Source organism: Sorghum bicolor, chromosome 1 (genome assembly GCF_000003195.3).
Source record: "Sorghum bicolor cultivar BTx623 chromosome 1, Sorghum_bicolor_NCBIv3, whole genome shotgun sequence".
Classification (NCBI taxonomy): Eukaryota; Viridiplantae; Streptophyta; class Magnoliopsida; order Poales; family Poaceae; genus Sorghum; species Sorghum bicolor.
This window is the reverse complement of record NC_012870.2, coordinates 75,039,211-75,054,881: the sequence shown is the minus strand read 5'-3', so window position 1 is coordinate 75,054,881 and position 15,671 is coordinate 75,039,211. Positions and strand designations below refer to the sequence as shown.

Below are 15,671 nucleotides of genomic sequence, written 5' to 3'. Positions count from 1 at the left end.
GAGTCTAGCCGACTAATCTACCAGTTGATTTTCGATTCCATTTTTTTCTTTTTTTTGTTGTTCGGTTTTTTTACAGGTACACGAGTATCAATGTCAAGTTAAAGACTTTTCGATAAGTAGGTTTCACCATAAAAAATCTAACTAACTAATTATATGTGGATTGAGTCCACCATATGCAGTGCTATAGACCTTTTTTAATTAGGAAAATTTTTTAGTTCTACCTAATGTAGTATGTTCGTTTGTATTTGATATATGTCCAATTATGAACTAACTAAACTCAAAAGATTCGTCTCATAAATTATAGACAAACTATGTAATTAATTTTTTATCTATATTTAATGTTTTATGCATACATCTAAGAATTCAATGTGATAGGATTTTTTTTTGAAACTAAGGCCTTGTTTAGATGCGAAAACTTTTTGGATTTCGCTATTGTAGCACTTTTGTTTGTTTGTGACAAATATTGTCTAATCATAAATTAATTAGAGTCAAAAGATTCGTCTCGCGATTTACAGACAAACTGTGTAATTAATTTTTATTTTCATCTATATTTAATGCGTCATGCATACGAAGCAAGATTCGATATGACAGGAAATCTTGAAAATTTTGGTTTTTGAGTGATCGAATTGCAGTCCGATTGATTGTAGACGAAAAGGATACCTGAGGCAGAAGCCTTAAGGCAGAAGCAAATATAAACCGTGTAGACTCGACCCTTGGCTCGCCGCCGGAACACGTCTCTCCCGCGGCCGATCCTCTCCATCCGCTCGCCGCGCCGCAATCCGGAGAGGAGACTGCGCTCGGTCGAGCACCACCTGAGGCCCAGCGTCCTCGCGAGTCGCGACCAGCTCCGGCGCGGCGTCCGCTCTCTGCAGCCCCGGTGTCCCCGCGACCGTCGCTGCTGTCCTACTAAGCCACGTGCCACCTTGGCCGGCGACGAGCACCACCAGGACACCAGGTATTCCCTCCCCTTGATCCTGCCTTCCTGCTGTGCGAAGCCGTGCGCCCAAACCTTAACCTAATTCGTAGGTAAAACCGTGCGCCCAAACCCTAACATACCATTCCTAATCGGATCTGAATATAATTACAGGTGTATATGCATGTATTATGACTACTAACTTCGATTGCTTTGCAAAAATTATTGGGTGTACACCCATGTCCTTTACTGTGTCCACCCCTGCTCGGGATCATGCCCGCTTCCGATGATTTGACTGCATAGTTAATGGCCCATTCTAACTTTCATGTATGATAGTAACAAGTCACTGCTGCCGTACATGACATCTGGAATGATGGATTAACCTGTCAAGTATAGCACATATAGGCAGTTTATTGAAATGATCGTTTTATGATGATGCTACTGACTAGTGTTATCTTCGCAAGCACTAAGTGCCACTAATATGCTATTTGCATCAGAACTTACTTGGGTGTCAGTTTGATCTTCTCAAATAAGAAGGGTTCAAACATCTCATATTACACCACCAATCAGTTTATCAATTGACATCCGTAACCTGCTTTCTGTCAATGCAGATTTCTCTGTACGATGAGCTGGAGATTTCCTCTTTTCGGGTATGTTGATCTTATTGAAATAAATCTCTGGTGTTGCCATTGTCTATGTTTTATGAGCCCTGACATCTCATTTATCTGTCTAATTAGCTAGGTTTTACATATTCCTAATTTCCTATGTGCACATGCTACATGTTTCTTTGGAAACTGTTAGTTCAAATAAGGTGTGCAATCACAACACTATGGTGTCTAGTTTTATTTTTTTTCTCCCTGTACAACCCTGCAGTCCAAAAGTTATTTAGTTAACCAAAGAGAATTTTACCTGATTGCTATATGCGCCATTTCCTGTGGATGCATCTTAACAGTAATACTGAATGTTTAAGGATGCCATATAAGAAATTATGCCTTACAAGTTCTGACAGTTTTGCTTCTCTTGGTTACTGTCATTGGCTCTGCTGAATGCGCTCATAGCAGCTCTCAGCAGCAGCAAACAGATCCAAATTTCCAGGACATCCCTACGCAGTCTTGGTACCCTCCCTCTGTGGTAGGTTCATCTTCACGCCCATCCACCCCTACCTCTTCTAGTGGTAGTCCACATCAACGAGCTTCAGATAATCCACAGTCTTCATCCCGTGGGCAACCATCTCCTGCTGAGGCTGCAGGGATAATTGCCCGTTTGAAGGATAAGAGGTTAGCACATAGTCTTATTTCGTTTAATGATTTATCTCTTGCTTTCCTGCATACAAGATTGTCTCCTGTCTCATATTTTTTAGGTTGCGTCAAAATACTTTGTCATCCTTTTCCTACAAACCACATGCTTTAGGGTTATCCCCAAACTGGGACATTTAGCAAAAAACTGTGTCCTGATCTATAACATATGACTGCTCAAATTTTGATACCTTAACACTATGTAGTGCATGGTCCGTCAGCATATACCATCGTGTTATGGATTGGCATCTCATATCTGTGTTGTACATATGTTAAGGAAAACTGAGCGAGCAACTAGAGATGAACTGATTGTCTAGAACAAGGCATTTCGTGTAGGTTTTAGAACTAGTTGATAAGTGATGTATAATTTTGGATCGGCCATTTATCCATTGCTGATTCTTTGTGCTGTGTTTGTGAATTCTATATGTTGGCAGCATATGTATTTACACAATATTAAATTTCCTGATGATGCATCATTTGGCTGGAGTTGACAGCCTTGTTATGTCATGCTATTTTTTAATAAAAAATTTCTGTGCAGTATTGAGGAGTTACAGAGGATATTGAAAGACAAAGAGGCATATAATGCATTCTTTAACTCACTTGATCAAGTGAAAACCCAGAACAATGTAAGCTCTGTTGCACGACCACTTTTTTATGTTTGTGATGCTGAGTTCACCAGAGACTGAAATTCTTTCTGCATCATAACCCACAATTTATGGCCTGCTTGGAATGAAAGAATAAAAAATACAGGAAAAGAAAAACTATAGGAATAGGAAAGAAGTGTAGTGGCAAAACAGAGGATTGAAACACTTGAATTTTTTATGAGTTGGTGTTTGGAATTCAGGAATAGGAGCATAGTAAAAATTGGAAATACGAATCCAATTTTCCTGTACTGGATGTGCACAACCTTTTTTTGATTTATTTATAGTCATCAACGGATGGATTAACTCATCTCTATAGGCATGGGAGTTTTTTCCTAGCCACTGATATATGAACCATTCAAATTGCTAGCCCACAGCAGTGAAGATTGAGTAGTTCATCTATCTACTTCCTTCCCAAGCTCGATCTTATATCTTCCCCAAACCTCATCTGGCCTCTCTCCTTCACTGGACAGCACCTCTCTCATCCCACACGAGTACTTCTCCCAACTGGCAAGTGGCAAGGGTAGGTTCTCAATGTCGTTCATTCGAGAAGGTCCATTTTGCACTCATGTAGCATGTGGAAGCTGGAAAGAGAGGAGAGGTTGAGATAGCTGTATGGTGTCATTGCAGCGGTGACTATCTTGCTTCAATCCTGGTGGCCATGACACAAGTGCTTCTTTGAGCTTCCTTTACCTCTGTTTTCTCTCATGCGCATGTTCACCTTGGCCATCCGCGAAAACTTTTGGGTCAGAGCAGATGTTTGTGTCGTTTTGTGAAGGGGTGCATGCTTTTCCAGAGGAACGTTGCTCCAATTCAAACAGCACCTGATGTCAGCAAAACATAGGAATTGCATTCCTCTGGATTTTGGAATTCTTTGAAATTCCTACAATCCAAACAGCACCTAAGAGTGTCTCCTCACATAATATTTTTATTGAGGTTCCTTTAGATTTTGAACATTGAAATTAGCTTTCTTTGGTTCGGTGGTTCCAATTATTCTTGAGGTTCTAAGAGTGTCTCCTCGTCTATATTGGATATCCTCGCCACACTGGTTATAGAAACAGTTTTGAAACCTTCTTGATTAGTTAATGATGTCAGAGTTCCAATGCTACTATTTTTCTTCATTATTTCTTCTTTACCGTCTTTCTCCTAGTGTACAAAATCCTTGAAAGCTTACATATTGTCAATCCTCTTGTGGGCTAAGTTTTAAGTTTTTAACACATGTTTCATCTTTTCTCTGGTGCCTAATCCATGTGTTGGTGGTGGTTGAGCAAGTATTTATTTTGTGATGTGACTGCTGCTTATCTGGTTTAGTGTTTTTTCCCCTCAATTCCTCATCTCTGGCATACCCATATAGGAAATTACTGAAGTATTTGCTGACCGGTCACTCTTTCTTAATGTTCAGGTGCGAGATGAGCTTAGAAAGGAGACATTGCAACTTGCAAGTGAGTTATACATTCTGTTTGTTTAAATAGTGGTGTTTGAATTGGTTTCAAAGAAATAATGGTGCTTCAAAAGTACCCTTTGATATACAGAACATCAAATAAGATATATGTAACATATTCTTATTCTCTTTGGTGTTGTAATCTACAGGGGAAAATTTAGAAAAGGAGCAGCGGATTTTGGAGCTTAGGAATCAGGTGCAGCACTGTCACCTAGGCTATATGTCATGAAGAAAGATAGCAAACATTGTGGTTGTGCTATTCATTTTTAAACTAAAGGGTCATGAATATAGTTTATAAAATTTGTTAATACCATGAAACGACAACCTTGTAATACTGTTACCGTGAAGCTTTCAACTGATTTTGTTCTTATGTTTTCAGCGCTTCATTTCTTTGCTGACATTTCCTTTGCATCTATAATTTTTTTGTGCAGTGCACAATAATTAGAACCACAGAACTGGCTGCTGCTCAAGACCAGCTAACTGATTTGGAGAGGCAAAAGGATGATATTATGCGGTCCTATTCCCCTGCCGCACTGCTCGACAAGCTCCAAAGTAAGTACTTGGAAGAATATTATCGTCAGTTCCTTTATTATGAGTAGCATAATTGTATCTGAGTTTGGTTATTTTCTGATTCATAATCTTTACAGTGTACATTGCATATCAGTGTTCAGACATGTGTATGTGCACGCTATATGCTCGAATCTTCTGAACTTTTTCGTTATCAGTTCAAAAAACAACAGAAAAGTAATATGTAATTTCAAGTATTTGAATTTGTGAGGTGTTTGTCACACAAACTAATCATAGTGTTGTTTCCTCAGCATCAATGGCAAAGCTGGACGAGGAGTCTGAGGAGTTGCACCAGAAGTTCCTGGAGAAAGACATCGACCTTGCAACCTTTGTGCAGAAGTACAAGAAGCTCCGCACGGCTTACCACAAGCAGGCGTTGCTCCATCTAGCTGGCCAGACATCACTACGCTGACATCCGGCCCGGCGTCGTGTCAAACTTTGTTGTATTCCGGCTCGCCTGTTCTTGTTCTACATACACTCTGCTTGGCCATGTTTTATGAGCACAGCGTATTGTGTAGGGCTTTGCCAAACATCAGCGGAGATCGCATGTATAGTTATACTATGCCTTGCAAAAACGTCTTGCCTACTCTGCCCTGGTATAGTGGTTGTTTACCTGCCGAGTGACCAAGTTGGATTTATTTGCGGTAACTAGACACTTAGCCTGATTTGTTCATTGATAATAAAGATTTGGTATGCTTGATGTTTCGTGGATGCACGTCCGTTCAGTGTTTTAACCGAAGCACACTGGAACAAATCTAAGGGCTTGTTTAGATTGAAGATGAAAATTTTTTGGGTGTCACATCGAATGTGTCGGAAGGATGTCGTGAGGGGTTTTTAGATACTAATAAAAAAACAAATTACATAGTTCGTTAGAAAACTGAAAGACAAATCTAATAAGTATAATTAATCTGTCATTAGCATATGTAGGTTACTGTAGCACTTAAGGCTAATCGGGGAGTAACTAGACTTAAAAGATTCGTCTCGCGATTTTCAACCAAACTGTGTAATTAGTTTATTTTTTATATACATTTAATGTTCTATGTATGTGTCTAAAGATTTGATGAGATGGATAAAAAAATTTTGGGCAGGGAACTAAACAGGACCTAACTCCATCGAACGCTTCTGTATTGTGGTTCCCATGACACGTAGTGTGTTAAGAGCAGAACAAATCCAAAGAGAGTATGTATATATTATTGAAACAGAGCAAGTTCCCTTGCTCTAGCTCCACACTTGCAACTCGATCAAACCTGTGTTGGTATATGTGAGCATCTCCCGGCTCCGTCCAGCTGGGTTAGAAATGCAAGCTGGCAAGATGTGGTCAGTGCTTGCGCACACGACGATATGCGTCCCGATCGCGGAGCTCGTCGGCATAAGTACTCTAGGCTAGCACACCCAGATCCAGATGTGGCGCAGCATCTCGTGCCGCGGCTGCGCAGCTGAAGAATTAATTCCTTGAGGCTTGGGGAAGAGCACACGATTCGTACGGCGGCGCGTGTGCGACAGCGGAGCTAGAGCTACTCCTATCATCCTACTGAAACAATACAGGGTGATGAGAGGGTGGCGAGCCTTGTCTGCATCGCTGCGGATCCAGGGACCCGTGACCTGGCTGCCTTTGGATACATGCTGCGGCGTGTAGGGAGCGCGTGGACAGGACAGGGAACCTCCTGGCCCTGCCCGTGGACCGCACGGGAATTCCACGGAGGAATCGTAGTATTCGTCAGGAAGGCTAGCTGCAGAGAGTATTTTTTTATTACTCCTACAGTCATCAGTAGTCTAGTCTTGGTAATCGGAGCTGATTTGTTTTGGTTGGACGCTCACGTAGGATGGAGAACAGGGGAGGTTTTGTTGTCATTGGCATGCATGCTCCGTCCGGCCGGCCGACACTCGCCGTGGTTGCTGATCGAGCTCGTCGGTCATGCATCTCGTACGCTTCTGACCGCTGGCGTGGCGTGTTAACTCAGACATCAGAGGATTACTCGGTGACAACTGACAAAGAGTTACTACTAATAATCTCCTAAGCTATACGCGATGGCGATGCCTTTTGTCCGTATAGCCGTGGACGTATGCTTTTGCCATGGATGTATACTGGTTAGACGTCGAGTTCGTTCTCGAGCAATGCCTCCGTCTTTTCGGCCAACTGTTGTTGACTGCTGGCGTGTGTCGTGACGACAGCCAGCGTGTTGGATGCTGGGCAGTTCAGGTGTTTATTTTTTGATGAGGAGTTTATTTGGGTGTAATGTTTTGCATGGTACTGAGGCCTTGTTCAGTTTATGAAAAATTTTGGTTCTAGCTACTGTAGTATTTTTGTTTATATATTTGACAAATTTTATCTAATTATAAACTAACTAGACTCAAAAGATTTGTCTCGTAAATTACAGGCAAACTATATAATTAGATTTTGTTTTTATCTACATTTAATGTTTTATGCATACGTTTAAAGATTCGATTTTACGGAAGATCTTGAAAAATTTTAGTAACCGAACAAGGCCTAAATTGAAAAGAAAAACGTTTTTTTTAAAAAAGAGGCACAGCTACTCAGCTAGGCCTGCCTGAGTGCGTGGCCCCCCAAGTACGTGCGGCGTGGCCGTATCGTGCACGCCGAGCTGGAGGATGCCGCTCGTGAACTGAACGCCAACAAAATTTGCGGCGCCGCGCACTGTAGTATACACATGCATGCGGATGCAGGGAGGTTGCATGCGGTGGGTGTGGAACAGTGGAAGCCGCAGCTGAACAGTACAGTGGCCGTATCGTGCACGCCGAGCTGGAGGGTGCCGCTCGTTGGCTTGGCTGAGCAGCCAACGGTGGACGGAGATGGATTATCATCATTGAGCGAGTGAGGCTCATTTTCCAACAGAAACCGTTTTTTTTATAAAAAGCAAAGGAGTCGGAACCGTTTTGACGAAGTTCTAATTTATAATTTCAACAAAAACGGCTCCTGTTTCTCTAGGAGCTCATCGTCATTGTGAGGAGTCCAGGCGCGGCAGGCGCGACCACAAAAAAATATGGCGAGACACAAAATACGGTGAGACACATCGATGCGCATGCATCTACGTATGCATGCAGTATCATTATCATCTTTTTTGGTGAGACACAAAAAATATGGTGAGACACATCGATGCGCATGCATCTACGTATGCATGCAGTATCATTATCATCTTTTTTGGTGAGACAAAAAATATGGTGAGACACATCGATGCGCATGCATCTACGTATGCATGCAGTATCATTATCATCTTTTTTGGTGAGACACAAAAAATATGGTGAGACACATCGATGCGCATGCATCTACGTATGCATGCAGTATCATTATCATCTTTGTAGCTTACCTCCTGTATTGCGCGGACACACCATGCAGTGTGCCGATCCCATCCATCGATCTCCTCGTGTATGTGGTCCTTGATCAAAATCACGTGTGGCCGCGCCGCGCGTGCACCACACCCACACCAGCAATGCGATCGATCGGCACACGGCACGCCAACCGGACTCACTAAATAGCGAGCGTTCATCAGATTTGAATCTTGCGAATGATCAGACAGCCCCCACGACTTTTCTTTTTTGGCAAAAAAGAAATCCCGCAATTTTCTATTTTTGGAAAGTTTTCTATTTTAGGCAAAAAAATCGCTACTTTTCTTTTTTGAAAAAATATACTCACAACTTTTACGTAAAACTTATGGAACAAACTTTTACGTATAACTCATATACATGACTTTAATATATACCTTCACTGTGACAAAGTTACACACATAACTTATATATATAACTTACTACATGATTTATGCCGAGACAATTTAGCGAACGTTCAAAAAAGTTACAATTAAAACTTAAGAATATAATTTCATTAGACCAATTGTTAACATATAAGTTAATAACTGCAAGTTAAGCACAAAATATAATAAATCAAATAGCTTTGCAAAAAGTTAGACATAAAAGATAATAATTATAAGTTAATATCTACTAGTTACATGTAGAAAGTTAGATATAAAAGTTGCGTACGGAAAGTTAGATATAAAAGTTACGTGTAGAAAGTTAATAATTATAAAATTTACATCTAGCATTTTAAAATATTTTTTTTACTTTTTTTATGACATCAACGGTGGTTATGGAAAAGCACGCTAGAAGGAGAGGTAGTTTGAACCTTTGTTACATCAAATCTAAGTGAACGATCGCTCAAATAAAATAAAGGTTGACAACATATATAAAAAATAAAAAATTGATAGACTTATATAAAAAATGAAAAGAGAAAAAAGGCAAAAGAAAAATTAAAAAATGTTTTATAACTTTTGTGCTTCAAAGTTTTGGCATAAGTTGTAAGTTATATGGTATAAGTCATATGGTGATAAGTTTTGCAAAGTGTTATACCAAGTTGTTAGTATAATTTATAGAAATAAGTTATATTCTATAACATATATGTATAACTTAGTTACCTTCTAAAAATGAAAAGTTGTGGAAATTATCATTTCCAAATAAGGAAAGTTGCGGAAGTAGCTGATGGTTCGCTAGATTCGTTACTAATTGAACGATCGTGGAATATTAATGGTCCAGCGGACCAGCCAGCGAATGTATTGTATGCCGTACGTGGGTATATATGGTCGTCGCTCGTCACTCGTCAGTTAACCATGCATGCTGCGAGCGATCGACTCGTGTGATTCAGAGACGCGTAGGAATAACTTGATTGGCGGGCTGGTGGCTACATGCATGCATGCATGAGAATGCATGAATACTTGCTGGCGATGGCGAGTCGACAAGATGTGATGATGTTTGTCCTTGCTGACCCGTGAAGAAGCTGTCTCGTCCTCGTCCCCGTGGCCCGTAGTAAGGGTATACGGCTGCATATGCACATTTGCATGCAGCAGGCAAGATTTCACACAAGGGCAGCAGGGTACAACAACTAGAGCCGTAAATTACTTAATTTCCCGCAGTACTCCTCCCAGTACACAGCGCACTCTAACTTGTCAGTTCAGTTCACACCGTGCTTTTCAGATTGGGCATTTGTCCATCTGGCTGGGCATACATACAGTATGTATATAATCATTCGTCGTCCTTGGAAATTCAGAACGAAAATATCATGAAACTATGCATGGTTATTTGAGAATGACCACAGTACAAAAGAAGTGCTAAAAACAAATTTCGGGAGAGAGACTGCTCTATAAACTCCACTCCACGAACTTCACTGTGGAGCAACTAAAAAAATTAGAGTTTATAGAATATCTTTTTTAGATGTTTTTGCAACTCCACTCTTTTTCTTAAACATAGTGCATGGAACTGAAATCATTTGACTAAAAATATGGAGCGAAGCTTAAAACACATGAAGGGGAGCAATGCCAAACACCCTCTGAATCCCTCATTTCCATGGTCTGTGAGAGGGCGACGGCCGACGGATGACTTGGTTGTTGCGCTCTTTCTAGCGATTCTAACCAACCAAGATAAACTAGATGGTCAAACCCCTCCCCAAGGATATGGCCACGCCAAGAACAAGATTTGCCAGATGTACAAACTTACCTATAATTTAAAATGAGCTCCCCTATTAAAAAAATTAAAAAAAGAGCTAAAATAACCAAAGTCCTAGGCTCCTAGCCATAATAACACCGGCAGTACGTACTCCAAGAACCCTGCTATATAAACCCACCTGGCCACCTCGCACACTCCATACTCACTCCACTGTCCACTCCCCAGCTAGCTCCGATCCCTCGACATGGCGGCCACCACTACTACCATCCTTCTCCTCCTGGTCGCCGCCACCGCCGCCTCGGCGGCCGACCTCTCCGTGTACCACAACGTGCACCCGCCGTCCCCGTCCCCGCTCGAGTCCATCATCGCGCTCGCCCGCGCCGACGACGCGCGGCTCCTCTTCCTCTCATCCAAGGCGGCGTCGTCGTCCGGCGGCGTCACCTCCGCTCCCGTCGCCTCCGGGCAGACCCCGCCCTCGTACGTCGTCCGCGCGGGGCTGGGCACCCCGGTGCAGCAGCTCCTCCTGGCGCTCGACACCAGCGCCGACGCCACCTGGTCGCACTGCGCCCCGTGCGACACGTGCCCCGCCGGCAGCCGCTTCATCCCTGCCAGCTCCTCCTCGTACGCCTCCCTCCCGTGCGCCTCCGACTGGTGCCCGCTCTTCGACGGCCAGCCGTGCCCGGCGAGCCAGGACGCGTCGGCGCCGCTGCCGACGTGCGCCTTCTCCAAGCCGTTCGCGGACACCGCGTTCCAGGCGTCGCTGGGCAGCGACACGCTGCGGCTGGGCAAGGACGCCATCGCCAGCTACGCGTTCGGGTGCGTGGGCGCGGTGACCGGGCCGACGACGAACCTGCCGAAGCAGGGGCTCCTGGGCCTCGGCCGGGGCCCCATGTCGCTGCTGTCCCAGACCGGGAGCAGGTACAACGGCGTCTTCTCCTACTGCCTGCCGAGCTACAGGTCCTACTACTTCTCCGGCTCCCTCCGGCTGGGCGCCGCCGGGCAGCCCAGGAACGTCCGGTACACGCCGCTGCTGACCAACCCGCACCGGCCGTCGCTCTACTACGTGAACGTGACGGGGCTCAGCGTGGGGCGGGCCCTGGTGAAGGCCCCCGCGGGGTCGTTCGCGTTCGACCCGTCCACCGGCGCCGGCACGGTGATCGACTCGGGGACGGTGATCACGCGGTGGACGGCGCCCGTGTACGCGGCGCTGCGCGACGAGTTCCGGCGGCAGGTGGCGGCGCCGAGCGGGTACACGTCGCTGGGCGCGTTCGACACCTGCTTCAACACGGACGAGGTGGCGGCGGGCGGCGCGCCGCCCGTGACGCTGCACATGGGCGGCGGCGTGGACCTGACGCTGCCCATGGAGAACACGCTCATCCACAGCAGCGCCACGCCGCTGGCGTGCCTGGCCATGGCCGAGGCGCCGCAGAACGTGAACTCCGTCGTCAACGTGGTGGCCAACCTGCAGCAGCAGAACGTCCGGGTCGTCGTCGACGTCGCCGGCTCGCGCGTCGGGTTCGCGAGGGAGCCCTGCAACTGAGCCCGAATCCGTCCGTGCTCCCATTCCATGCACGGCGGGATGACGGCACTGCCGCATCGATCGGTGTGCTTGTCCTGTCCTGCTGTTAAGCTTTTGCTCCTTTCCAATGTTGTCTGCAATAACGGACGTGACACGGAGAAAAAAATTGTTTCGTCACGGACTCACGGGTAGCTAGTGAGAATCACGTAAAAGTGCCTGCCAGAGTGTGTATTCTGTATTGCTTTCGTTGATGTTCTGTAAAATGTCTGTTGGCCTGTTTCAAGAGGTTAATTTGGAGGTGGCGAAGACTTCAAATTCGTACTGTACGTCGGCAGTGTCACGAGCATGTACAGTAGAGTACAAAAGCTGCCTCGTCTTTGGATACGCGAGAGGATTGCGATGCGATTCACCAGCTGTCACTTGGCCGTATCTGATTATCTGAACGTGTATACGTACCATTCTGGTCCAGGCCGTGCGTAGTTGTCTTGTGGTTTATTTGTCCATCTCAGTAATCCAGTATAGGACTAGAGGCAGGCAACGGAAACACCTGGCAGTCCGATCAGCTCGGGCGCACGCCATGCAGTCCGTGTGATTTTCACGGGGAATGGGTGAGAACCGCCTGATTAGCTGCGGTACGGGCGCACGCCGGCAGGACGCGTCTCGCGCCCCGTCCCGTGTGCACCAACGGCCTCATCAGGGCAGTCGTGGCAAGCGTCGAGCATCCTGACGAGCCGTGTTGTAGCAGGAGCAGCGCCTCCAAGGATGCCCAGATTGCGTTGTGGTGGTGCCATTGGTTTCAGCATAAAATTCTCCCATTCTCTGCTCTTACAAAATACTAGAATAGAAGGCATATCATGATTCGTCCCATACAAATATCTGAAAATATCAATCATCGGGTAAATTCATCACGTAACAGGTGTGCACGTGATAACAACAATACTTCAACAGCAGGTGACGCAACGTCAGGTTCGGGAATATCAGCAGAAACGTAAGCCCAAAAATCGATCAAGAGCAACACTATGCATGTTTGGACTTACACGGATCAATCTGTCAATACTCAGAGCAATGCATGCATTTGGGTACCCACACGAGACACCAAATCATTTGTCGCCAGTCACCAGAAGACGGTAAATATGGATTTGGTACAGCAATGTTCCTGTGAAATTACAGGTCAGGCCTTGTTTGGATGTAGTCGGATTCGCATCAATCCACATGTGTAGGCCTTGTTTGGATGTAGTCGGATTCGCATCAATCCACATGTGTTGGGGTGGGTTGTAGTGGAAATTGAACTAAATTTCACCCCAATCCACTCCAACACATGTGGATTGAGGTGAATCCGACAACATTCAAACGAGGCCTCAAGCGAGGAAACTCCCTTGTGCAAAGCCACCGGAAGAGCTGAGGAGTCACTTCATATTCTTGGGCACTTTGATCGTCGCATTATTTCGAGCACTAAAAGAGATCAGTTGTCCCTAGTGCTGTTCTTGAGCCATTCCAAATACTTGGTGTTAGAGCAACTCCAACAGCTATGGGCAGAGCAATAACTTCAGGAACACTGCATGGACCAGTAACAAGTATGTAAACCCCAGAACAAGAGTAGCATATCATACGTGTTTACACAGCATCAGTGAACTTAATGGAGCTTACTCATATTCATGACTGGCTTTGACATGTGCAGTCAAGGCATCCAGAAGTGATTCCCTGGTCTTGATGATGAGCAATTCTTAAGCATCAGATTGCACCTGAAAAGGGACAGATTCCTCACCAGATATGCTTAGTTTGATAAGCAGGGGGGATTTTCAAGAAGAAATTTAGAAAGTTTGGGATAACAAATAATAAGCACAACGAGAATAACAAACTTATTTAGTCCACACGGAAATCTTAGCACCACACCTTTCCCTCCCATCCAGTAAACAGATTCAGTTTATTTCACTGCTTCAAAGGAAAAAAGAGAGGACATTCTATTCCAACACTTGTATAAGCTACAGACAGTAAGGTGTTCATAATAACCACTGAAATGAACAGCAAGGAACAAATTATATGCAATTCTACTCATCATTCTTGTATGGCAGGAGGCCTCATATTTTAAACAAATTACATTTCATTTCAGTTCATGTCTGTCTTGACTCTTGGTTGCCTGAAGCTTAGATATGCAAAGTTATACTTAACATGTAAGTTTAACTAATCATTTCAGTAAGCTATGCTTGGCCTATCGGCCTATGCCACAATTAGTTCTTACTTCATCGGGCACAACTTAAGGGAAACCTACCAACTAATTCAGAAATGAGAATATTTAGTGTTTAACATCCAGCAAAAATTAATACAAGTATATCTAGATCTTCCCAGTGATGTTATTATTATTTACACAGAACAAAATTTTCCATTTTAGGAAAATAAATAACTGAAAAAAGCACAATCACATGTTCTTGTGCACTGCATCCGTAATGTCAAAAATTTTCAAGAAAATAAGTGATGAGAAAATAGAAATCAAACCAGGTAATATATTGACAGAAGCAGGAAGCTTCTCGCTAATGATGCTCTGTGACAGTTTCTTGCCTATGATAGATGTGATGCAAGTTATCTTATGGCAACTAAAGCAAAAGCCAGAAATATACACAGAAAATACGCAACAGTAATAACAACAAAAAAGGCAAAACCTTAGAAGAACAACACTAATCAAATGGATAAATTTTGGATGCCCACAAGCTGAAAGTTACTAATCTGTCTGTTTTCTCATCGGAGAGAATTGCCAGATTGATTAGCAAGGACTCAAGGTGCCGAAGGAAGAAATAATAACACAGAAAGTTATGGACCAGTTACCTGCTTCCCTGTTTGGAACTGTCACATACACAACAATGGTGGGCACGATGGTGGAAGCGGATTCCATTCGAGCAGAATTAAGACTACTTGCCCTACAAAACTTTACATCATTGAAGTTTCTCAATCTTGGACTCACTACATGTGCTTACAGATACTATGACAGACATAAGGGCCAAAATTTCTACCCTCCAAGGTTTTCATAGCATCATGCTACCACATGAACAACAGTTTCTCATAAGGTACACTCTCATTAGCAGTTCACTAGTTCAATTGTAGCAATGGGCGTTGGAACTCAAAACAGGCATTGCGCCAACTAAATCGTGCAGTGGTATGCCATATGATCTCATAAATCCTCACAAATCACGCCTAGTTACTCTAAAGAAATGTTTCCAAAATCACAACAAATAATTTAACATTAACGCATCCATGAGTTCCATGACCATGATTCATCTTCATCCGTCTCTAATTTGTCTCACTTTCATACATAGATCAAGTTCTAAACCACCCTTGGCATTAAAAAGCCAAGGTTCTAGGTAACTACGCATAGCACCCGCTTTCTAAAACCTCTGTGATTCCACAAAATAAATCCAAGTTAAAGACTAGTAATCACTAATGTAGTAAACTGCGGCAGCACCAAATTTCGCGAACTCATGAACCATGGGATGGGAATGCGAGTGCCTTCCTCGTATCAGCCAAAGATGTTCAAGATTAGATTGAGAGAGGGAGGGGGAAGTTACCCGAGGAAGGGGAGGCGTCGGTGGGAGATGGCGCACCCTATCCTGCAGCTGCAGGCTACCGCAGCGCTGACGCTGAAGAACAGGAGCGCTCCGGCGAGCGGCGTCCATAGAGCAGGGCGCGGTGCGCTCCGGCGGGACTGGCGGCGGAGGCGGAGGGTGCGGAAAACCCTGGCGCGCTTATCCCGTGAGCGCGCGCTGCGGCACGTTAGCAGCGCGCGGGCGCAGCTAGTGGGACGTGACGGGCGAGCGCAGGTATTCGCAGCTGCCTGTGCGGCCATTCGCCCACCACC

General features: G+C 44.5%; 3 protein-coding genes across 7 annotated transcripts; 2 read left to right on the top strand and 1 right to left on the bottom strand.

Moving 5' to 3' along the window:
* On the top strand, positions 644-5,563 carry LOC110431643 (vacuolar protein-sorting-associated protein 37 homolog 1). 2 transcript variants are annotated; one of them, XM_021450870.1, is made up of 8 exons: positions 644-955; positions 1,525-1,563; positions 1,975-2,190; positions 2,747-2,834; positions 4,252-4,291; positions 4,440-4,486; positions 4,722-4,842; positions 5,109-5,563. In XM_021450870.1, the coding sequence occupies exons 2-8, from the start codon at positions 1,538-1,540 to the stop codon at positions 5,267-5,269; spliced, it is 699 nt and encodes a 232-aa protein (XP_021306545.1). In that variant the 5' UTR covers positions 644-955; positions 1,525-1,537; the 3' UTR covers positions 5,270-5,563. The 2 variants fall into 2 exon arrangements, with proteins under 2 accessions (XP_021306545.1, XP_021306544.1); XM_021450869.1 differs by having other exon boundaries at positions 645-955; positions 1,972-2,190.
* LOC8082000 (aspartyl protease 25) lies at positions 10,493-12,150 on the top strand. Its single transcript, XM_021452028.1, has one exon. The coding sequence runs from the start codon at positions 10,550-10,552 to the stop codon at positions 11,843-11,845; it is 1,296 nt and encodes a 431-aa protein (XP_021307703.1). The 5' UTR covers positions 10,493-10,549; the 3' UTR covers positions 11,846-12,150.
* Positions 12,702-15,671, bottom strand: LOC8057647 (protein CutA, chloroplastic). 4 transcript variants are annotated; one of them, XM_021452029.1, is made up of 5 exons: positions 15,382-15,671; positions 14,645-14,736; positions 14,318-14,380; positions 13,472-13,566; positions 12,702-13,379 (listed from the first exon to the last, which is right to left on the bottom strand). In XM_021452029.1, the coding sequence occupies exons 1-4, from the start codon at positions 15,657-15,659 to the stop codon at positions 13,556-13,558; spliced, it is 444 nt and encodes a 147-aa protein (XP_021307704.1). In that variant the 5' UTR covers positions 15,660-15,671; the 3' UTR covers positions 12,702-13,379; positions 13,472-13,555. The 4 variants fall into 4 exon arrangements, 2 of the variants coding, with proteins under 2 accessions (XP_021307704.1, XP_021307705.1); XR_002449525.1 differs by having other exon boundaries at positions 14,318-14,744; positions 15,382-15,467; XM_021452030.1 differs by lacking the exon at positions 14,318-14,380.